Below are 23,861 nucleotides of genomic sequence, written 5' to 3'. Positions count from 1 at the left end.
AATAAACATAAAAAAAACTGGAGCAAAAGAAACAGGCAAGGAAAGAAGAAAATCTCGAAGTGTTAAATGAGACATTAAGAGACATAGTGGAAGATACTATAGTCGTAAAACAGAGAAAAATGAATACTGAAATACAAGAGTTGTAGGAAATTGCAGTTTTGATAGCAGAGATAAAAATTCAAAAGGAAGGTTAGATGGCAAAATCGAGGAAACCTCAATAGAAAAATAGGAAGGAGAAAAGAAAATAAAATTAGAGGATCAACAGGGAAGTTCAACATGTGTTTTACAAATGAGAAGAGAGAGGAAATTGTTGAAGAAAGGATTAAAGGACATTTCTGAGAAACAAAGGACATGGGTTTCCAGAGTTAGAGGCCTACTGAGTTCTCAACAAAATGCATGGAAAAGAGCCATATTAAGTCGCTGAATCATGACATTTCAAAACACTCTGGAGGAAAATAAGGCTTCCAAAGGAGGGGGGTGGAAATAATATGCCACAGAAGAGAATCAAGATTAGATTATCGACAGAACTGGACTTTTCCAGAGAAACACTGAGTGCCAAAGAAAACAGGGCAACGCTTTCCAAATCCTGAGGAAAGTGATTTCCAACCTGTAACCCTCTCCAGCTAACCGGTAAACGAGCGTGAGGGTGGAGTAAAGGCATGCCTCCACATGCGGGCTCTTGCAGTGCCTGTTTCACACTTTCAGGAAGTTCCATAGAGGATGTGCTCTACTAAAACAGGGGGGAAGCCAGGGAGAACGAGATGGAGGACAGGAGCTGCAGCAGGCCAGGAAACAACTAGAAAGGAAGAGCCGACGAGATGTCTCAGAAAAAGGTGGAGCTGAGGCAGAATCTGATGCCTCTGGGAACTCACGCTCCTGTCAGAGTGAGCATGAGGAACTGTCAGATCCACAGTCAAGAAATGCCAACAAAAAGCTCCAGGCAGTTATTACCTTCAGGAAAAACAAAAAGTACTACAATTACATGGGCCTATAATCTCATTGCATGCTACAGATCAAATCTGAATTCTCCTTACCCAGCTAGAATGATCAACACTGACCTGAGCAAAATTATTTTAAAACTTCAGTAACGTAAGTGTGGAGGGTAAACAGGAGTTTAAGAGAATACTTAAACATTCATTTCCTACTTTGGAAAGTAACATCTAAAAATGAAAAACTGAGACACAGCTATGTAGACACTGCTCTGAGTATGCAGCAAACACCACAAGCAAGCAGTAAAGAAATGACAGTGGCTACAGTGAGGGAGCAGGAATGGGGGCGGCGGGTGGGGGAGTCAGAGGCGGTGGGGCGAGAGACAACAGGCTTCTTATAAACCCCATGGAATGGTTTCAAATTATAAACATGAATAACACTGATTAAAAATAAAAGTATTATCTACTAGAATAAGGTACAGTTCAAAGAATCCATTTTAAAAATTACTCGTAAACGGGGTTAAATTATACCTTAACATTCAATGGGAAGACTTTAGGTGAGGCAGAGTTCAGAGGATGGAGATTATATATATTTATATTTAACAATGTTACTCATACTCAAGCAATTCTGAATCAAAGAGATGGCTGTAGTCTTTCAACTTGGGCAATACAGTGTGCATTATACCCTGATGTTTTCTACAACCTAGAAACTCTACTTGACTTGAATTTCATGAAAGTTACGAGAAAAATTTCAGTGGCTCTTTAGAATAAGTCCTCTTAAGAAAACTGTCTAAGGTGACAACTACATGGAAATGAGTAGATGCACAATTTGATTTCTAAAACTTACACTACATAAGAAAAAACCCACATCAGCTCTAAAGTGTTTCTTGATTGAAGTGTAAGATCAGAGATGTTTAAATAAAAACAGTGAGACATTACTGCCTATCAGGCTGATACATGCTTATTTGATGGTTCTCCTTTATGGGTACAGAAGAAACATTATTGGATCCTAAAGAGAGATGTGAGAGGTTAAAATTTTAAGTCAATCAAATCTCAAATAAGTAGTTAGAAAGGTGTGCACATGAACATAAAATTTACAGAAGAAAGAAAAACAAAACACATTCTTTAACTTAAAAAAACACATAAAACCTGGGAAAGGTGCTGGGCAACAGGGCAGCCATTGTCCACATGTGGCTGGTCTGAACCGACAGGTACCATACTCTCAAGACATAGTACAGAGAAAAGACTGTAAAATAGTTCAATATCTTTTTCATACTGAATGCATGCCAAAATGAATATGCTTATATTGTGTTAAAGATAGTATTAAATTTCATCTTTCTACTTCTTAATGTGGCTACTACGAAGTTTAAAATTACACATATGGCTTGCATTTGTGTCTTCTACTGTATTTCTGTTGGACAGTGCTGCCTTAGAACAATCCTGACAAGGAAATTTCATGATTTTAAAGTTATCAAGCCTAAAACCGTACTGCTCTCCATTTTTCAGTCCTTCCTTTCAAACTACAAAGAACCTAGCTCTTTGACCCTAGATTTGGACATAACTGCGAAATGAAAAATACCTACTGCAGAGGTGTGTTTCTGGAGTGGCTTCTTAGAGTCTCTGATTTTAGAGTCCATTAACTATCAGTATATTTTCTTCAACAACATAACCGAAACGTGCATTTAAATTTAAAGGCCAAATATAAGTACTTAAAATTTAACCTAGGGAAAAGGATTTAAAAACATGTTGATCGGGGACTTCCCTGGTGGTCCAGTGGCTAAGACTCAGAGCTCCCAATGCAGAGGGGCCTGGGTTCAATCCCTGGTCAAGAAACTAGATCCCACATGCTGTGATTAAGACCCGGCACAGTCAAATAAATAAACATTGAAAAAAAAAATGTTGATCATTTTAATTCTGAAATTCCAGTTTCTTTAAAGTTATTTGGGAAGATTAGATGACATCTATTTCTAGGGGGTAACAAATATTTGCAAACACATGCATGAAAGTTATACAGACTACATGAATGAATATCTACTGGAATAATTACGCAGACTCCTGCCACAGACAGAATTCACACAGAACCCAGAACTAGCACTGAGTATTAATTCTTACAACAATATTTACTGAGTAGCTATGATGGGTCAGGCACTCTCTTAGCCAATGAACTATACCATATGTTAATATTTTATATTCTGTCATAAATGTTATGACATTTAATCATCTCAAATCCATTTACTTTTTGTTTTTAAAGTGTGCAACCGACTAGGATTTTCTGCTCTTGTGGAGCTTATGTTTTAATAGAGTAAAAGAAACATTACACAAATAAAATACTACAGATGTGACAGGTGCTACAAGAAAGGTTTATGGTGCTCCAACAGCATACAGTAGGGGCATCTGGTCTACTACAGAGAGTGAGGGCAGGTTGTCCTAAGGAAGATCTGAAGGATAAGCCGATGCTGACAGAGAGGCAGTGAGTGGTGAGAAGGGAAGAAACTGCATGTGGAGACTCAGGTGGGCAAAATCATAAAATCAATATTGATGCTGATATCATTATCACTCTCAAGGCCCAGGGAAGGCACTCAAAGGCAATGGGAAGCAAAGAGGTACGTCTGATCATTTCTAATTTCTGAAGAGATCCCCCTGGCTGCAGCATAGGAACTGATGTCCTATGGAGTTTTTACTTCTGAAACTGGAGTTTCAGAATTAAAATGATCAAACTGATGGTGGTGAAGAGGAAGAGAAATGAAGGGACAGTTAGAATGACTCCAGGTTTCAGGCTTCTGTGTCACACTGTTAGTCCCTCAACAGGCTGAGAGCTGATGCGAGGTCTGGGATGAAGAGAGGCTGAGAGAACAGTATATTTTAAGATAGAGTGCTCTGAAGTATTGAATGTCGCTGATGGATGCATCAAGATGGTAAGTAATCACATTAAACAAGACAACTGGATTTAATGATAGGAGGGTAACGAGATGTTTAGATGGGAGGACGGGTGAGGAGTGGCAAGTAGGAAGATGGAGACAATGAATACAGACCATTTTTCCAGGAAAAAGTTGGCTGTGGAAGGAAAGAGGGCTAGGGCTGGAGGGGTGCTGGTGGCTGGTGTCAATGGAGACCATGCTTTTTTAATGGCGAGGGAAATTTAAACTTGAAAAAACAGATGAGAAAAACATGGTTGAGAGAAAGGGCTAAACACACAAGAGAGAGAGAAAGTAAGTGAACAGGACTGGGTTCTTAGAAGGTGGAAGGGGATGCAAAGATCCAAGAACTGGCTTCAGGCAGGAGAGGGAACTCATTCCCATAAAAGAAAAAAGAGAAACTGGATACCCTTTTCTGCTTTGATATTTCTGAATTTTTCATTGAAGGAAAAAAGGAAGCTTAAGGAAATAGGATGTTTTCAGGCCTCTTGATTGATACTGTCCATAATTAAGGTGAATATATAACTTCATACCCTATATTTGGTTTGAGATTTTAAAAATAAGAACCAAACCAGTATAGGCACAGATTAAGTTTACAGATATAAGTATGAATTTTGTTTAAACCTGGAGGTTCATTATGAGAATACAAGGTGGCTTCCCATTACCTGGAGTAACTGCTGCATAAGAAGACATACCAGATACACACCAGTTAGGAACCTACCATCGTTCAATGTGGAGAGATGAAAACGTCCGTGACGCTGCTTCTCGAGTTAATAATTTGAACCCACACTGTGTGTCCCTGATTCCTTTGACACAAAGGAACCACACCAGAAAGTGGAACCCATACATGAGAAGAGTACGGAAGTAAGAACGCTGCAACAAAGACAAAATATAAATGACATTTCCATTTATCTATAAAGGAGACGTTGAAAACAATCTGGCTGCAGAGAACTGCAATTTAATATTTAACTGACTGGGCAGCTCTCACACATGAACACCATCATCCCATTAGCTGCCCTGGTGAAGTCTATTCTAGACACCGAGGATGCCTACCGCTTGGAGCTGGGCGGGGGCTAGAGAAGTAGTTACTTCCTTCCTGGAGGTTTAGTCAGACAAGAAGAATCACAGTGACTGTGAGAGCCGAGGCTTCAGTTGGCCAGAAACCTGCACAGCAGCTGCGGGGGCTGCTATGAGCAAGAGGAACATCTCCACCGTCTTTCATGCCTCTGTGCCCCAAACATATTTTGGTTTCAGAAAAGGTGAGTTACCAGATTATCTTGTAAAAATGAAACATGATTTCAGCCTGAAGTTTGATACCTGGCTAATGAGAATACAACAGCAGGGGTCAGCAAGAGTGTCACAGAAGCCACAGACCATCAAGGAGTTTGAAACAAATACCCAGTCTCCCTAATTAAGTATGGCAGATATTTCTGATAAAATATACTTTAACAGGCTAAATTCTTTTTTGGAAATTAAATTTAAATAGTCTTATCTGCTGCTAAGTCACTTCAGTCGTGTCTGACTCTGTGCAACCCCATAGATGGCAGCCCACCAGGCTCCCCTGTCCCTGGGATTCTCCAGGCAAGAACACTGGAGTGGGTTGCCATTTCCTTCTCCAATATGTGAAAAGTGAAAGTGAAGTCACTCAGTCATGTCCGACCCTCAGCGACCCCATGGACTGCAGCCTTCCAGGCTCCTCCATCCATGGGATTTTCCAGGCAAAAGTACTGGAGTGGGCTGCCATTGCCTTCTATTCCTTATTGTTAGCCGTCATTAATTTTATTATTAGTAGTAACACAACATGTATATTTTATTCATAAAACAATGAAAACTTAAAAGCATAAGAAAAACAGATCAGTAATTATGGCAGTCAAGACTTTCGTATTTAGGATTAAAAAAAGATAAGATCTCTTAAAAATTTTCTATAATTGTGGTAGTAGAAACCAATGGAATGATATATTACATATGCACATAAGAAACCCAGTAAAAGTCTATGCAGAATAATATCTCATGTTAGTAAATCAAGGTCCTTCCCTCCTTTTGGCTTTTCTTTTTCATTACTGTAATCTTTAGGATCGTTCTTCATTCACATGACTTTTTCTATCACCAAGGAACAAAATCATGACTCAACAGTCATATAAGATGACGGAAGAGAAAAGCCACTGCACTGAGCAGGCCTGTATTTGAATCCTGGCTCCATTAATAATTAGGCTGACCTTGAGCATGTTCCTTCCACTCTCTAAATCCCACTTCCCTCATTTAGAATGAAAATGCCTGCCTCACAAAGGTAAGGATTAAATGGTATAATATTAAAGTCTTTAGCCTGGTGTTTGGTACAGGAAGTAACAGACACTTAACAAATGCTTTTAATAAGGGAAGGAAAGCTTCCCTTTGAAAGCTCACTTTAACCTCCTGACCAAATTTCACTTGTGTATTAAATAGGACAAGAAGGGAAGGAAAAATAAAATATCAAACTTATCTAGATGGTACTGAAACAAAGTCTTTGGAAAGCTCTAACACTTCTCACTGATCACCTAGAATCATGAGTTCTGTTTTGATGTAAGTGTGTCTTACCTCACTAAGCAGATAGGGCAGAAACCTCATCTTAACATACTCTGGGGATCTCACAACAGCTTGCTCACTGCCTTCCATTTAAAATAGTTCCAATAAATACTGGTTGGCTGATTAAACCTCCAAAAGAGCATTTATGCTTAGGAAAGGAACAAACAGAAATCGAAAGATAGAAAAATAAAAATTAAAAGGTAGAAAAACAATACCTATAAACTAGTTCTCGAATGATTTTTAATGTGATTGAGATGAGCTTACTAGTAACCAAATAAAAATATTCATGACTGCTTTTGCTTGGATGTTAATAGAAGATTTTTGTTTGTTTTAGGATAATGGCTATCTGAAAAAAAACAAAACAACAAACAAACATGTCACATTCACATGAGGACTTTAACCTATTTGGTTTCTGACATATTGAAAAGTGTAACAATATAAACAACAGGATCTTTAATTTTTAAAACTTGAAAAAGTCTCTTAAAGTTTAGAAGACATATCAAAACAGACCTATTTAGTTAAATGAAGGTAACAAAGTCATAGGAGAGCATTATATGAACTTCTGAAGTAGATACTTTAAAATATTTACTATTTTAATATTAACAATAATTTCTAATATTTATGAAACATAAACAAGGAATTCAGGTGAAATTTAAAGCTGACTGGTAATTTTATTATCTTAAAAAGAGGAATTAAAGAAGTCTCAAGATTTAAGCGAAGACTCTTCAAAAATATAACCTAAAGAGATCAAACAAGCAGTAATGGATTCTATTTTGAATCCTTTAAAAATGATAAATTTGAGAATATCCAAACAATATAAACACAACTGTTTTAACTGTTACACAGAATATATGGGCATATGAACACATTTAAGGATGCTTAAATGACCCCACTGGTGCTGTATCATGCATGTCTGTCTTCCAAGAGGGCAAGAGACCAGACGGTAGGATTAACTGAGAATATGCATAAAGGTGTTTAGGAAAGGTAAGTCTGAAAACTACACACTTTAGCTACCAAAGTTGCTGTTTACTGTGTTAATTAATACTCCTGTAATTTCTCACTGTCCACAGATCGATCATCATGGAGGATCTGCATCGCCTATAGCACGTTAAAAGAACCCGAGTGTCCAAGAAGTGGATGTCCACGCCGCAGTTTCCTGGACATGTGGCCAGTGGATGTGTTGCCCCTTGGAGATGACCTTCTCTATGACAGACATAGTTCTATGAGAATCACCTGACTTGAACTACAAGCCTACTCAGCAGGAGTTATACATAGTGGCTCCAGTGGATAACTGCTGATCAGTTTACCCTTTCTCTCTGGAGCAGCTGCCAGTTCTATAGAGCCCCAAAGCACTATGTCAGTCACTAAGTTTTAGAGATGGAGGCATGGGTGGACAGATGACAGGAAAAAGAGATCCTGGGGTAGATCCCTTGATGACTGGTTAAAAGCCTCACCAAGTAAAAGAAGGTCCAGATCATAGCACAGTCTCATTCTAAATACTATTTTGAAAAAATTCAAAGAGTTTTCAACTAATGGAAGTTCTAAGTGAAAAGAATTTACATTGTTAAAAACAAAACCAAAAACCACAATTCCCTTCTATTGCCAACAAACAATAACAGGTCCCAAGCATTTCTTTTCTAGATTACTTCAACTGCTTCCTATTTCTCCAATCTTTTTCCTTTCCAAGTTTATTACAATTTTTTTCCCATTTATATATTTTTTTAAAAAAGGAAAAAATTTACTCACAAAACCCTTAATCTGTTTTCATGTTTTTGTTTGAACAGATTTTTTACACAAACAGTATACTGCATTTATAGTATCATACTATTTTCCATACCACCTAACATTTTAGTATTTCCCTACATTATTATACAGTCTCCATTGTGAAGTGAAGTGAAAGTCACTTAGTCATGTCTGACTCTGTGACCCCATGGACTACACAGTCCATGGAATTCTCCAGGCCAGAATATTGGAGTGGGTAGCCTTTCCTTTCTCCAGGGGATCTTCCCAACCTAGGGTTTGAACCCAGGTCTCCCGCATTGCAGGTGGATTCATTACCAGCTGAGCCACAAAGGAAGCCCACTAGCATCTATTTTATTGCTGTATGCCATTTCATCCAGGGGAAATATGTACAGTTTCTAGCGTTGGGATATAGTATTTTATAGTTTCTAGTATTTCACAATTAAAAATCATGTTCTAAACATCTTGCACGTACACTTTTCCTTTCCTTATCTCTTGTGTATCAGTGAACTGATGAAGTTGGACTAGCTAGCCTCTAAATTCTCTCAGCACTAAACTTCTAGGAGTTTGATATTCTCCTGTGGTTAATAGATTAACCTCTTCCAAATACCAGTAAGATTTCATAGGGTTACAGAGTTACATTTGGACTAGATGCTGAAGAAGATATAATAATTTATTTCTTAAATTAAAAAAAAAAGGAGAGTTCAAGTTTTCACATTAGAGCAAAATCCTTAAGGGATTTAATGGTTCTGCTATCAGTATATCTTGGGGAAAAAATTATAATTTTTTCATGTCCTATTTCAGAATCACTGAGGGGAAGGGTCAATCTTATATTCCATTGGTTCTCAAAGTCTGGTTGCATAGGGTGACCTGGGAAACTTAAAAATGCAGACTCTTGATCCCATGGCTAGAATCTGATTTAGTGTCTGAGACTGGCCTAGGAATGTGCGTTAAAGAAAAACACAAACAAAGAAAACAAGCCCCAGATGATTTTGACCTTCCTCTGAAAACTACAGCTTTATGCTCAATCTACGTGACCACTCTAGCAGATGAACATAAAAGAATATCATGGACAATTACTGAGCCTGATACATTAGGTCTACATTTTTACATGAAAAGAATTAAAATAACACTGCATAGAATGATTCCTTGTTATATTTTTTCCTTGCAGTCACTCCAGCTTCTTAGCCTAATCTGTAAATCACCACCTCAAGAAGTTGGTGTCTTCACTGATTCTTTCATATACTGAAAGGGGCAGCACAACTTTACTCATGTGAAGTTATGTTGCTTTTCTAAGGGAAACAGGTTTTAAAAATTTAAGCTTTGAATAAAATTCCAAATATAGTACTTCAGTGTGCTGACATGATTAAAACTACAGGCAAGTTGATTGGTTCAAAAAGGCATCATTTGGAGAAATCTGCCTTATACGGTAACTGAATGGGGATGCCCTTTGTGTCTTCGAAACAGAGCTGCTTGCACCCTAAACCAAAGCGAAGGCTATGGTCTCCCTCTACACTAATGAAAAGGAAAAAAAAGCAAAAATCGATTCCTGCATGTGCCAATATTTCCTTTTGAAAGGAACCTCATGTTTATGAGATTAATTATGAAAGTATAAGCTTATTTCATGCTAATGTATATGTAAAACAGAAAGAAAGAAAGAAAAAAGGATGCATGCATCTTTGATGAAAGCCTCACCTGAGCAATTGATTCTTTTTCCAAATGAGCTCGAGATCCACAAGCGATAGCCATTTGATCCTGAAAAAAGAAGCAATGAAATCAGTATCACTATTAAAAACATTTGCTTTCAATGTAAATATCTTATTTTTTAGAAACTTTTTTTTAAGTAGTGTTTAATATCTTTAAAGGTTTACTGAGGAGTTCAGAATCTTAAAGAAGTCTAATTGTATTTACTGAGATAACAGTTTTCCCTGCTAAATATAAGAGGCATGGATTATTTCAGAATTCATATATTTAAGCAATTTTTCTAACTGAAAATACTTTGTCAATATAATTATAATAAAAATTAGTAGTATTAGAAAGAAAAGGGTTATCTGTAGATAGTGTGATTTTATATGTAATCACTGCATTATGGAAAACCTAAGAATGTCAACTGAAAACTGATTACAAATAAGAGAATGTATATAAGAGAATGTAAAAGATGAGTGGGCACAAGATGAATATATATATATATATATATAATATTTTAGTCTTATATGTAGATACGATGATCAGATAATCATAATGGAAGCAAAAACAATAATAACATGAATAAAAAGGAAAAATTTATAATCTTTACAAGAAATGTAGCAAGATCTAAATAAAGGAAACATACAAATGCAACCAAAGGAAAGAAAAATATCCAATCAAAGAGGGCAGACCATGACCATGGATGAGAGGATGTGATTACAGCATAAAAAGGCAACTCCCTAACATTTAAATTTAAAACCATACCAACAGAAATATAAGAATATTTTTTCACTGATTTAGAGAAGCTAATTTGGAAGTTAATATTGAAAAATAAAGAACCAAGAAGAGCCAAGAATATTCTAAGAGTGAGAAAGGACTAGTCCAGAGGATTTAAAGTTAAATTATAAAGCTAAAAATAATTAAAACCAAAGTTGTTGTTGTTTAGTCACTAAGTGTGTCTGACTCTTTCACAACCTCATGGACTGTAGTCCCCACAGGTCCCTTTGTCCATGGGATCTCCCAGGCAAGAATGCTGGAGTGCCATTTCCTTCTTCAGATTTTCCCAACCCAGGGATTGAACCCTTGTCTTCTGCACTGCGGGGGATTCTTTACCACTGAGCCACCAGGGAAGCTAGAAAAACTAAGGTGCTATGCTGTGCTTAGTCGCTTATGCATGTCCGACTGCGACCCCATGGACTGTAGCCTGCCAGGCTCCTCTGTCCATGGGATTCTCCAGGCAAGAATACTGGAGTGGGCTGCCATACCCTTCTCCAGGGGATCTTTCCAACCCAGGGATTGAACCCAGGTTTCCCACATTGCAGGCAGATTCTTTACTGTCTGAGCCACCAGAAAACCCAAGAATACTGGAGTGGGTAGCTTTCTCCTTCTCCAGGGAACATCCTGACCCAGGAATCAAGCAGGGTCTCCTGCATTGCAGGCAGATTCTTTACCAGCTGAGCTACCAGGGAAGCCCGAAAAACTAAGGTGTGTGTGTTAGTCACTCAGTTGTGTCTGACGCTTTGTGACTCCAGGGACTGCAGACCACCAGGCTCTTCTGTCCACGGAATTTCTCAGGCAGGAATACTGGAGTGGGTTGCCATTTCCTTCTCCAAATGATCCCAAGGAAGGCACAAATACACAAACCCCAGAAGAATTTATCAACTTGACAAGAAAATCTTAAAGATTATTGTGTGGCAAAACAAGAAAAATCCAACCACATTAAAAATTAAAAGACAAATAAACTGGGGCAAAACACAGCAATAATTTATATTATAGATAAAAGGTTAATTTCCAAAATATATAAAGTGCTCCTACAAATTATTAAGAAAAGTACTCAATGACTGATTTGGAAAGAGGTGAAGGTTATAAACACAAATTCACAAAAATAGGAAGTGGAAATACCTTTTAAATCACTGAAGAGATTCCTACCGCAATCATACCAAGAGCAATGTAAATTAAATCTATTAATTTTTTACCTTATTGTACACACACATTCTATATAGACAGCAATTTGAAAACTGTTATCCCAATTACAAATATACACATAATTTGATGCAGCAATTTTACAGCTAGAGATTCTTCCCATAATAAACTTGCATATGTGTAAAATGACATCTATATAAAGTTGAACACTTCAGTATTGTTTGAAGAAGCAAACCTGTACATCAATCCAAAGGGACTGGTTACGGAGCTGTGACAGAATAAGGATTCTGATGTACACAGACGGCTTAATCTCCCAGATATGTTGTAAAATGCAAACAACAGGAATAATGCATAGTGTGTATTTAAAAAATAAAGAATACAACATACATCTTCTAGGTGGACATGCGGAAATGGATGACAGTAACTTCTGAGAGTGACTGGGTAACTGAGAAATGCAGAGCTGGGTTCACTGCATACCTTCTTATACTATTTGAACTTTGAACCATTAATCGAAATAAACTAAAAAAGTGTTCATTGTAAAGAAATTGGTAAGCATATAAATTTACATGCATACGGAAAAAAAGTTATTATAAAAACTCATGCATAATCTCACTACCTAAAAGCAGCCACTGCTAACATTTTGTATTATTTCCTTGTTTTTTGTTTTTGCTTTTGCTCTCCTTTCTCAAGTACTATTTACCCCAGTCTGGGGGAAAATACCCAAAAAACTGGCTTAAGAAATTACTCCCTGCATGCTAGTTCCAGTTGATTCTACTTTGAATAGCTAAACTACTCAACAGTTCAGTTCAGTTCAGTCGCTCAGTCGTGTCCAACTCTTTGCGACCCCATGAACTGCAGCATGCCAGGGCTCCCTGTCCATCACCAACTCCCGGAGTTCACTCAAACCCATGTCCATTGAGTCAGTGATGTCATCCAACCATCTCATCCTCTGTCTGTCCCCTTCTCCTCCTGCCCTCAATCTTTCCCAGCATCAGGGTCTTTTCCAGTGAGTCAGCTCTTCACATCAGGTGGCCAAACTACTAAACAAGTGATCATCATATACTTTGCTCAAAAAATTATTTTATAAAATCAAACATATTTTTATTGAGGTAGGACACTACTGGAGAAGGCAATGGCACCCCACTCCGGTACTCTTGCCTGGAAAATCCCATGGACGGAGGAGCCTGGTAGGCTGCAGTCCATGGGGTCGCTAAGAGTTGGACACGACTGAGCGACTTCACTTCCACGCATTGGAGAAGGAAATGGCAACCCACTCCAGAGTTCTTGCCTGGAGAATCCCAGGGATGGGGAAGCCTGATGGGCTGCTGTCTATGGGGTCGCACAGAGTCGGACACGACTGAAGTGATTTAGCAGCAGCAGCAGCAGCAGAACACTACAGGTTAGGAAACTAAAGAGCTGGGAGAAAAGCTTTACATTAAAAAAAAAAAGATAAACTATTTGGAATTGTAGATCCCTATTTCATTTGTTTGTCATGTAAAGCTCTACTTGAATTATATACATTTAGTTCACAACCTTAAAAGAATAATCATCTTCAGAGAAGGGACCGCAGGAAACTTTTTAAAGTTCACCAGGTAGGAATAATTAGCCTAGAATACGTGACCTGGTTACTCTAAGAGGATACACAAGAAAGAAGTACAGCTGACCCTTGAACAACACAGGGTTGACCCGGGCCTATGGAGGGAGGTGGGGTGTAGGCACTCCTACTCCCCTTTTGTTGGTCAAGGGTCAGCTGGAGCAGCACATTTCTTATTGTTGCCATTAAAAATAAAACCAGCCAAGAAGAAAGAGAACAGTGGAAGCCACTGAAGAACATGCTGGCTATCCTGTCAAACCAATGCTGTAAAAGACATTTCAGTTAACTTCTGCCATCTAGTGAGTCGGTTGTGCACTCATTAGAGAACTCCCGTTCCTGCTTCATTATTTTCAGAACTATTCTAGTCAGCTTTCATTAGGGTTTAAGGAGATACATGTGAGGCATGCTTATGGGTTTTGTGGCTCAAACGGATTGAAAAGGGAGTAACAATTACATTAAAGATAGAACAACAGCCTGTATCCTGAGAAACTGAAATTGAACATGCTGATGTGTAATAAATTCAGAGCCACATTTCCATTTCTTAACAAAGCCAAAGAAATACAGAAACAGAGGTGACACCTCTTAAGAGGTACAGAGGCACCAGTATAAGGATGGGAGTCAAGGTCCAGTGGCAGTATCTACTAGGTAACAGCACCATGTCGTAACTGGATCCTCACCAACTTTGGTAGAAAATGACCAGGATGATAAGAAAAATAAATCTGCTATTTAAAAACTGAAATAACTATTGATAGGCCAAAGTCGAGAAGACACATGGAAAACAGATAAAGTTCTATGCAGCTTTGTTGGGTTACCTGGGTTCCTTGCTGTTGTGAGATTTTTGTCATTCCTGTACAAGGGTGCACGGCTCTGAGGAATGGATCCACACCCAGCTTGAAGCCCTGACAATGGGGAGCCCTAGAAACTTCTGCTAAATCCCGGGATACAGTGTGTCAGTGAATGCTGTCCATAGGCACTAACTCATCCTCAAAGTCTGAATCTTTCTAGATCAGGAGTATTTCGTAAAAAGCTCAGAATATAGTAAAGTTATCTTCTTTCTCTAAATGGCTTTTAAAGGCTAGAAATGGCACCAGGATTTTCTTTCTTTCCTCAACCTTTACTTTTTTTTTTTTTTCTTTTAAAACAAATGTTGATACTGCCTTTATTCACAATTGCCAAATGCTGGAAAACTGTCCAAATGTCCTCCAGCAGCTGAATGGATAAACAAGCTGTGGTACACCCACACAATGGAATACCACTTAGCAGTTAAAAGGCACAAATCACTGATACCCAGCAACTGGGATGAATCTCAGATGCATTAGGCTGAGTGAAAGTCAACCTCCACTTTTTGAAATTGTGGCACAAACAGACACGTAATCTTTTTCGAGTGGTTGTTGCTTGTGTTTTGTTTTTGTTTCATAAAAATAAGATTCTGTGATCCAGTTTCATTCCATATCTCTACCTAGAAGTGTCAGTCTGTGCTTTTACATAAAAGATTTAGCTGAATATGCATGATAAATATTAAAACTCTGGTGGGAGTAAAGCAATTTAAAATTGAGAGAAATGGACAGAATATTAAATAAGTAATTGTGAAGTGAATCTCAGAAAATCAGTGAATGTTAGTAATTAGCTTTTGTGGGACTGCATATAGGAATTTCACACCCCCACCAAAAAAAAATTCCCCAACTGTTTAACTTAAAAACACCATTTTGATTTTACTTTAGACCCCCTCTGTTCTTTATTGAATATCATTTAAACTATACCCTATACTCACTGGCCAAGGCTGTAGATCATTCAGTCCTTTTTCTAATTTTTCAATATCTGGAAACTTGGTGGCTCCGTCAGCATCTGCCATAAGGATCTTTTTACCTCGAGAACTGAATACACCCTGTATGTCAAAATTTCAATTAAAAGAAAGTTGCTTAAAATCAAAGTTAAATTTGGTGACATAGCAATTTGTTCTGCTTTACTTAAAATATCCCAGAAAGAAATATTAGGTATGACATGGCAGGAGGCCAAAGTCCCCTGAAAACAATTGATAAGATCATTCCAGAAGTATCCAGTGTCTACTTCATGATTCTAAAAACTTTGTGAGGTCATACTACTAATACCTTGGAAAATATCGAGATGAGAAAATAGATTTGGATAAAGATACGCTGCATCAGTAAGAATAAAAATGTAAAATACCTACTATAAATATTATACCTGTATTATGTAAGTCCAGTGGCACTTACCAGGGACCAGGGCCTCCTTAGAGGAGTATATGGAGGAGATATTTGTGGAGATATTGAACAAATAAAACACAGACAGCTTTGCTGTGAAATGCATCATAACATGACAGAGCTTTGGTATTTTTTACTACGGGATCTAAAATACTTAGAATTAATTGTTCAATAAAGAAATGTAGAATGCCACTAAAATTTAGAGTGTGTGGATATATTCAAATATTACTTTAGGCATCTGACACTTAGCAAACTTATGCCACTCAATTGTGAACTGATCAATCTTTGGGCAGAATACAGTCCCACCAGTGCATATTTCACACAGAAACTATGCATCAACTCTTCTTTTTTTTTTTTTTTTACTTTTATCACTGTTTTTATTTACAACTTTATTGGCAAAAAAGAAAAGGGAGTAGTTTCAAACAGTTTAACACAGGGCATTGCAGTTGATCTGTCAGATTAATGAAGTTTCATTTTAAATGTTATGCATCAACTCTTAATTTCATGGTGCATTTGAGTGAACACATTGTTTCTTAAGTGTAAATATACTGTCACTTAACAGTGTGCCTACAGATAAGACACACATATACAAATCTAGGGGGCTTCCTCAGTAGCTCAGCTGGAAGAACTGCCTGTAATGCAGGAGATCCCAGTTTGGTCCCTGGGTTGGGAAGATCCCCTGGAGAAGGGCATGGCAACCCACTCCAGTATTCTTGCCTGAAGAATTCCATGGACAGGGGAGGCTGGTGGGCTATAATCCATGGGTTTGCAAAGAGCTGGAACATGGCTAAGTGACTAAGCACAGCACAGCACATACAAATCTCGACAGAAATTTGATCTCTATTCTACACCATTAAGCCACTTATTAGTAAATGTGATGTCTTTTTATCATACTCATTAGAATATGGGTGAAAAAGCAGAAATAAAAAGCTGTATTTAACATCTGAACATCATATATTAAGTTTTCGAAAAGAGAAACGCTACAAGGCACAAAGTCTGTAGCTATACGTTTGGGATTAAAAAAATAATAATAATAAAGGAGTGACTCAGTGATACACGATAGGGGGTTTCTTGAATGTGGGCGACCCTTCTGATTCTACCACTGAGGGCCTCCACCTCACTGCTAGATCAAGATGAATACTTCCTTCCGAATCACCCAGCACATCATAGCTATGGCATGATATTTTCTTTTTATTATGATCACATTATATATACATATATATAAGAAGTTATTAAAAGCAATTTACCAGCCTTATTTGAAAGGGTGGTATTTAACCACCAAGTTGCAGAATATGTATGTGCTGTAATCGACAAAAGAGGCTATTCAAAATACCTTCGTATTTCAGATAAAAATGTTGAAATTAGGTTATTACCATCCTAATCGCTCCGCCCTTTCCACGGTTCTTCACCAGCGTTATCACTCGCACTTTGTCACTTCCGTATTTCTGGCAGTATTTAAAAGCTACCTGTCAAATTACATAAAAGTCAGAATTAAAATGAATTTGAATTCCAGGACAGTAACAGAAATTGGGTTTCTGATTTTGGCTTAAACACTTGATATTCTAGTTGCTGCCTCTTTGTGACCGGATGACACCCACAGCGGGTTCTGGTGGCCTAGAGAAGCTGCTGAATTTCTGGGGCCAAGATCCGAGCCTGACTGCTGAGGTCACAGCTCCCTTTCCTGCAGAGGAGACAACAGAACAGGCAGTGGCTGTCTCTTTTTTTCTCGACTCCTCTGCCTAAGCTACAGAGCTTCTAGAGAAAATAAAAATAAAGGCCACATGCTCCTTGACTGTTACACATTTGTGACTGGGTTCCCAGAACTGCTTAAAGACCTGTTTACTTGTCAGCAGCCAACCTTACTCCCCAGAGAAGCTGTCTGTATCCTACACCATTTCCCCCAGATCTTCTCCTCGAATTCCTCACTCTCAGCAAAGAATCCCACCAGACTTGTCCTCTTCTGAGTTTTCAACCTCTTTCTCTCTGCTGGCTCCTCAGCAGACTTACCTTTGAAGTCTGGTCTTTGCTGCCATCGTCAACTATTATCACCTCATAAGTGAAGGTGGGATCTTGTTTCTGCAAAAAGCAAAAATAAAATACCACTATTCGGCATGGCCAACATTAAGAATTCTAATCAAGTTGTAAGGAAGCTAAAAAAGCAACTAGTGTTTTTTTTACTGTTTATGTGTATAAATATGAATATAAATTTAAGTGTACAAAGCACGGTTACAGAATGTAACTGTACAAAGTGTATAATGTGTAAAAAGGCCAAGGCAACAGGCTGAGCACAGAGGCCAGGGCCGTGACAGCCCGAGAATGGCTGGCACCGCCTCTCATCAAGGATCCAGCCTGGGGTCCACAGCTTGGTGACCCGTTCTAGGATTAATTAGACGTCAGAGAAAACATGATACCTGTCTGTCTTCCAGATAACCCAGAGCTTCTTCCATCATTACAGGCACTTAAAGAAAATAATAATAATAAATATATATATACATACATACACATATATAAATTGCTTTTGAAAATTATTTCGTCCCAGCACACAGTTTATGTATCAAAGAAGCCTGACTAACTAAGCCCTCCCGGGCTGTCCCCCGCAGAGGCTATTTCTATCTGGAACATCTGTCTTCTGCTCCCCTCTCGCTTATCACTTCTCTTCAACACTTCAGCCTCAGACTGGATGCTCCTTTCTCGTCTAATCCACAACCACCAACCGTGCACACACTCTACAGCCCACAAGTATCAAGGCTCTGGCCAAGTCCAGACTTTCAATTTCCTTTTCTTCCCAAACTACCCCTTACCAGAAGAATCAAGGAGGGCTTACACCGTTTTTCTTCATTGTAGGAAGGCACGACCACAGAAAGCTGTTTGGTAGGTGAGTCCTGAATGCTGGGTAAGGCTTCCCTCTGGCCCCTGGCATTTAAGAAGAACTTCTCTTCTTCATGTCGCTGAAGGTGTGGCATCTCTGTAGCAGTTATAAATGCAACAAAGGAAATCTAAAAGCAGATATGTTAATAAGAGATTATACTGTGGTGACCTTTTAAAACATGTGTTATGTTAGAAGAGGGGCTTCCCCTGGTGGCTTGGATGAGTAAAGAATCCGCCTGCAACGCACGAGACCTGAGTTTGACCCCTGGGTCGGGAAGATCCCCTGGAGGAGGGCATGGCAACCCACTCCAGTATTCTTGCCTGGAGAATCCCACGGACAGAGGAGCCTGGTGGGCCACAGTCCATGGGGTCGCAAAGAGTCGGACACGACTGAGTGACTAACAGTTACATTAGAATTCATCATTTACGTGAGGTGAAACATTTACTGTTTTTAGTCCAGTAACAATGGTCTGGAGGTGACTTCAAAACTCCAACCCTTCACCTCTTCTTGTAAACTGATTACTATTGCCCTTTCTTCCCTTACTAAGGTACTAATGCCCCAGGGGGCTCTCCATGTCCTGTCATGCCCCAGGCTTCTGTCATCTCAGATCTAAGAAGGAACAGTCACTACAGAGGTGACACCTACCCCGAGATACCCTGAACTCCAATCCCTTGCCCCACTCCCCCCAGAGCCTCCGTGGCAAAGGGACAGCCTGTGGGCGAGGGCAGACCTCACTCAGGACCAGGCTGACCAGGGTTGCAAGGAAAGCGTTTGCCAGCCCCAGAATAAGGACAAAAAAGCTGAAGAATATATACTCATCCCAGATTTCAGTTCAGAACACAGAATTTTTTGGAGTCAAGTATCAAATTTGGAGCCTGTAGGCACTATGAACTGCTAACATTATATAGCCCTCTTCCAGATTCACTAGGGAGCTGGCTTTGGAAATAACCATTCTTTGAAGCACTGTTTCTACTGATATACTTTCTGCTTTCAAAACAATCAACCTACCAACTTTTGGAATGCAATTCATTTGTAATTCAATGGCCATTTATAACATCCCACTGGAAACGTACTGAAATTGAATGTGCTTCTGATTAGCATGAGTATGAAGGCAGTGTTTAGTCAAGGCTATGGTTTTTCCAGTAGTCATGTATGGATGCGAGAGTTGGACTGTGAAGAAAGCTGAGTGCTGAAGAATTAATGCGTTTGAACTGTGGTGTTGGAGAAGACTTTTGAAGGTCCCTTGGACTGCAAGGAGATCCAACCAGTCCATTCTGAAGGAGATCAGCCCTGGGTATTCTTTGGAAGGAATGATGCTAAAGCTGAAACTCCAGTACTTTGGCCACCTCATGCGAAGAGTTGACTCACTGGAAAAGACTCTGATGCTGGGAGGGATTGGGGGCAGGAGGAGAAGGGGACGACAGAGGATGAGATGGCTGGATGGCATCACCGACTTAATGGACGTGAGTCTGAGTGAACTCCGGGAGTTGGTGATGGACAGGGAGCCCTGGCGTGCTGCAATTCATGGGGTCGCAAAGAGTCGGACACAACTGAGCGACTGAACTGAACTGAACTGAAGGCAGTGTGCCGCCTAGTGGTTAAAGAGTTCCTGCTCTTTACTCCAAGTGACCAGACTGTGGTTACTAAATTCAATTTCCTACTAAAAGTAACCAGTGCTCCTAAGAGAAATGGCTGATTCAAGTGGGGTAGCAGTCAGGCTAGGAAGCTACAAACATTAATGACAAAGTAGCCAGCTTGACTGGGTCGGACTTGACAAGGAAGAATTGAAGCTTCAAAAAGAATAACTAGTGCAGTGTATCAAAACACAGGGAAAACTGTATATCATAGGTTCGTAATGATACTGAAAATAAAAAATTAATTAATCACCTTTTTAAGAAGCCAGGGAACCATCTCATTATTTTCAAAACTTGCCTTTTATCTTTACCTTTTAAAATATGAAAAGTATTTCAGGGAAACTGAATAGCTGCGGATGAATTTTTTTCATTACAAAATTCGAGGTAACACGTGAAGCAACGATACAATTACAATATTCCACTCTGCAACCCCCAGTGAAACAGTGGATTTAGGCAGTGATCATCAATGACTGCTAAAACCATTAGGTTAATGACAAACTTAATGATTGGTGGGTCAAGCTAGTAACTCCTGAAGCTGTGAATCCCACTAGACACCACAGAAAATCAGTCATCACATGCTTCTTGATATGACAAAAAAGGAGTAATCAGCACCATTCACACACTTCTCTTGATTAAAACTCAAATATGGATTTCATCAAATTGCAGCTGTAACCAGCAGTTCATAGGAAATTCAGGGGACAGAGCACAATGTTAAAAGTTACCTAAGGGATGCAGTTAGTAAAATCCAGATTGTGAGAAATTCTACAGAACAAATGACTGCTTAAGAAACATCAGAAAAAAAAAAAAAGAGGAGAAATTGTTTAAGACACTTGAGACAAACTGATGTAGTGTTAAGTGTGTGTGGATACTGAATGAAACTAATCAGTTATACAAATACAAACCAGTTACACTAATACAAAGGCATCTGAACCAACAGTATTTTAAATCACTTAACAACGTTAAACTTAAAACTGCGATAACCTTATTGTGATTATGTTTTTAGAAGGGGGTCCTAACTTTAGAGAAAAATGCTTAACATTTACAGATTAAATGTGATGTCTTGGATTTGCTTCAAAATTAATTCAGAAAAGAAGTGGTAAAGAGACAGTGCAGAGATTATATATGAAACAAGACTGATGTGTTCTGTGCTCCTGCTCTGGCATCTAAAAAAATGAAGTTCCACTAGTTGGGTGACATTTGCCTCCATGAATCCATGTTTCCAACATCAACTTCCTCACCAGTCAAGGAAAACTAATGATAACATTTCTGTCAGTTGCTGTTTTAAAGATTAAAAGAGATAATCCTGGTTGAAAGCTGAATACACTATCCAACATAATGGAAGTATTCAATAGACGGAAGCTCTTATAACCACTTTGAGCTACTAGGATCAAAAACTTTTAGTACAACCTCATGAAGTGCACATTTAACAGAGTCAACACAAGACAGATTCAACCTAGGATTCTGTCAAACTCTGCCCCACCAAAACCCTGAAAAAAAAAACCAAACAAATCTCCATATCCTACTAAGAGAAAAACAGACCTCGTCACTCACGCAGACACAAACACTAAACATGTCAGGATACATTGCTTGTTCTCTAGCTAAACTACCTCTAAGCTGTAAATTCTGAGAAGCTGGCCCAGTGGCCTCCCTGGCAATGCTACTTAGGCTGCTAACCTCAACGTCAAGGAAGTGGAAATCTCTCTCTTTACTAACTAAATGGCGGGCCATTCCCAAATTATATGGGAGAAAGTTCACTCGGCTAATTTTCTACTACTTATGGATCAAGAAGTGTTACACTGTTTCTGTGTTTCCACAGAAGTGTCAAAGAAAATCTGAGTTTGAATACCGCTGTACAGTTTCGTGCAGATGCAGTGTGGGTGTCAATTTAAACTTAGGGTGCTGAATTCTGGCACATAACGACCCCCAACCATACGGTAACACCAGGCCTGGACCAGCTTGGTCTTCCTGGTCCGCTGATTTATCTGCTCTGCTAATAGCTGGCTTTGGTCAGTGCGGTCACCACTTTCCATTTGCTTAACTATACCAGGAAACAGAGTGTCTAGGAAGCACACACTTTCTGGGGAGGTGCTCAGGATCTCCCCGGGTAGGGCCAGAACTGCAGACCCGGGAGGAAGTCTTGGAGAGGTCAGGGCTGAGAGGGCGGATGGGCAGAAGGTCCGGGAACCAGGGGACTAAAAGAAGACGGGGTGGGCATTTCCCAGTGAACGCAAGTGCTAGGTTCTGGGCACGCAGGGGGAAGGAGCTCCAAAATAAAAATAAAGAACTGAAGGAAAGGGGGTGTGAAATTCTGAGATCTAGGCTTGGGGAAGCGTGGTGGAAGGACACGTCAAAGAGCGGACAGCTAGGAGGAGAGCATGCCTGGCGGGCCGCGCCTTCAGGAGCGCAGTGAGCCCAGGTCCGCGTCTGTCCCCAACCCCTCTCCTCACCAGAATCAGGGCCGCGGCGGCCAGCGCCACGCCGAGCACCGCCAGCTGCAGCAAGAGCGGAGCCATCCTCCATGCCGGGCCGCCAGCCGCCCTATCCCGCGTTTACACACACGCGGAAATGCGGCCGCGCAGCCCCGCCTCCTGCCCGCAGAGAGGCCACGCCAGCTGGGCGCCCGCCGCCCACAGCGCCACCTCGCGGCCAGACCCGGTCACGCCCGGGGACCCGCGCTGCCCACAGCGCCACCGCGTGACGAGACGAAGACTATGTTGTGTGCGAGCGGCTCTGTTCAAACGCAGTAGGTCCTGGTTGTCAGAATCAGCAAGGAGAAATAAACGGATGTCCACTTAAATTGAATTTCAGATAGCAACGGATCGGTTTTCAACAGCATTATTAAAATATAACACACACTCAAAGTTCGCCCATTTAAGAGCTTTTTGTTATATTAACTTTGAAAAACATACAATTTCCCATTTTAACCAGTTTATGTGCCTACTACAGGGACATTGATTGCATTCACAGCTTCCTGCAACCATCACTACCGTCTATTCCTAAAACTTTCCCAGTTCTCCCCCAGCTTCTGGTAACAACTAATAACATGAACAATTTTGCGTGTACTCTTTGTTCACCTGACATTCAAATTGAATTGGATGCCCTGCGTTTTATCAGCAACCCTTTCTAGGAAGGAGGTGGAGTGGAGGTTTTGAGCCACGACACAGTCTACAACGAAAGTTGTTTCTTTGGAGCCCAGTCTTGGCAGCTGCGTAATGTAACCTGATGTGGATAACCAGCGCACAGAATTTTTAAATTTTCGGTGCCCTAGCAGGAGGCTTTTACCTGGAAGAAGGCAAGCCCAGGGCTCAGCCTGAGGAGGGGGAAAGAACGCGGAAACATTGGAATAATGCTCCACGCTCAACACTTAATTCTTTGCTATAACGTCGGTTTTCTCTGAAACTTTTGAATGGTGGGCTTCCCTGGTGGTTCAGCGATAAAGAATCCGCCTTCAATGCAGAAGACGCAGGAGACATGGGTTCCACTCCTGGTTTGGGAAGATCTTCGCAGTTTAGTATTCTTGCCTGGAGAATTCCAAGGACAGAAGAGGCTGGTGGGTTATAGTCCATCGGGTCGCGAAAAGTCTGATTCTACAGAAGAGACTAAGCACGCACGCTTGAACTATCAAACTGTTTCTAAACCAACACTCATAACTTTCGTAAAAGCCGATTCGCCAAAACCGTCAAGGTCAAGAAAACCTAAAGGGGCGACTGGCTAGGGGTGGTCGAAGCGAAGCCAGGCGGGAAACCACCCTCACCTCTTCTACCTCTACTCTGGTCCATACAACCCTGCC

At 39.9% G+C, this 23,861-nt stretch overlaps 1 protein-coding gene across 1 annotated transcript in view; it reads right to left on the bottom strand.

Annotated features, from left to right (window-relative positions):
• ALG5 (ALG5 dolichyl-phosphate beta-glucosyltransferase) overlaps nucleotides 1-22,638 on the bottom strand; it is a 28,181-nt gene extending 5,543 nt beyond the window's left edge. Inside the window, exons 1-8 of the mRNA XM_052650213.1 lie at nucleotides 22,519-22,638; nucleotides 18,393-18,564; nucleotides 17,980-18,026; nucleotides 17,576-17,644; nucleotides 16,942-17,034; nucleotides 15,121-15,234; nucleotides 9,842-9,901; nucleotides 4,566-4,717 (exon numbers count right to left, since the gene is read on the bottom strand). Coding sequence (XP_052506173.1) covers nucleotides 4,566-4,717; nucleotides 9,842-9,901; nucleotides 15,121-15,234; nucleotides 16,942-17,034; nucleotides 17,576-17,644; nucleotides 17,980-18,026; nucleotides 18,393-18,564; nucleotides 22,519-22,584 — 773 coding nt within the window. The 5' untranslated portion in view covers nucleotides 22,585-22,638. The remainder of the gene's footprint in view (nucleotides 1-4,565; nucleotides 4,718-9,841; nucleotides 9,902-15,120; nucleotides 15,235-16,941; nucleotides 17,035-17,575; nucleotides 17,645-17,979; nucleotides 18,027-18,392; nucleotides 18,565-22,518) is intronic.
• Nucleotides 22,639-23,861: the final 1,223 nt, after the last annotated feature.

The sequence above is a fragment of the Budorcas taxicolor genome, chromosome 12 (assembly GCF_023091745.1).
Source record: "Budorcas taxicolor isolate Tak-1 chromosome 12, Takin1.1, whole genome shotgun sequence".
NCBI lineage: Eukaryota > Metazoa > Chordata > Mammalia > Artiodactyla > Bovidae > Budorcas > Budorcas taxicolor.
This window is presented reverse-complemented; position numbering and strand designations above follow the sequence as displayed.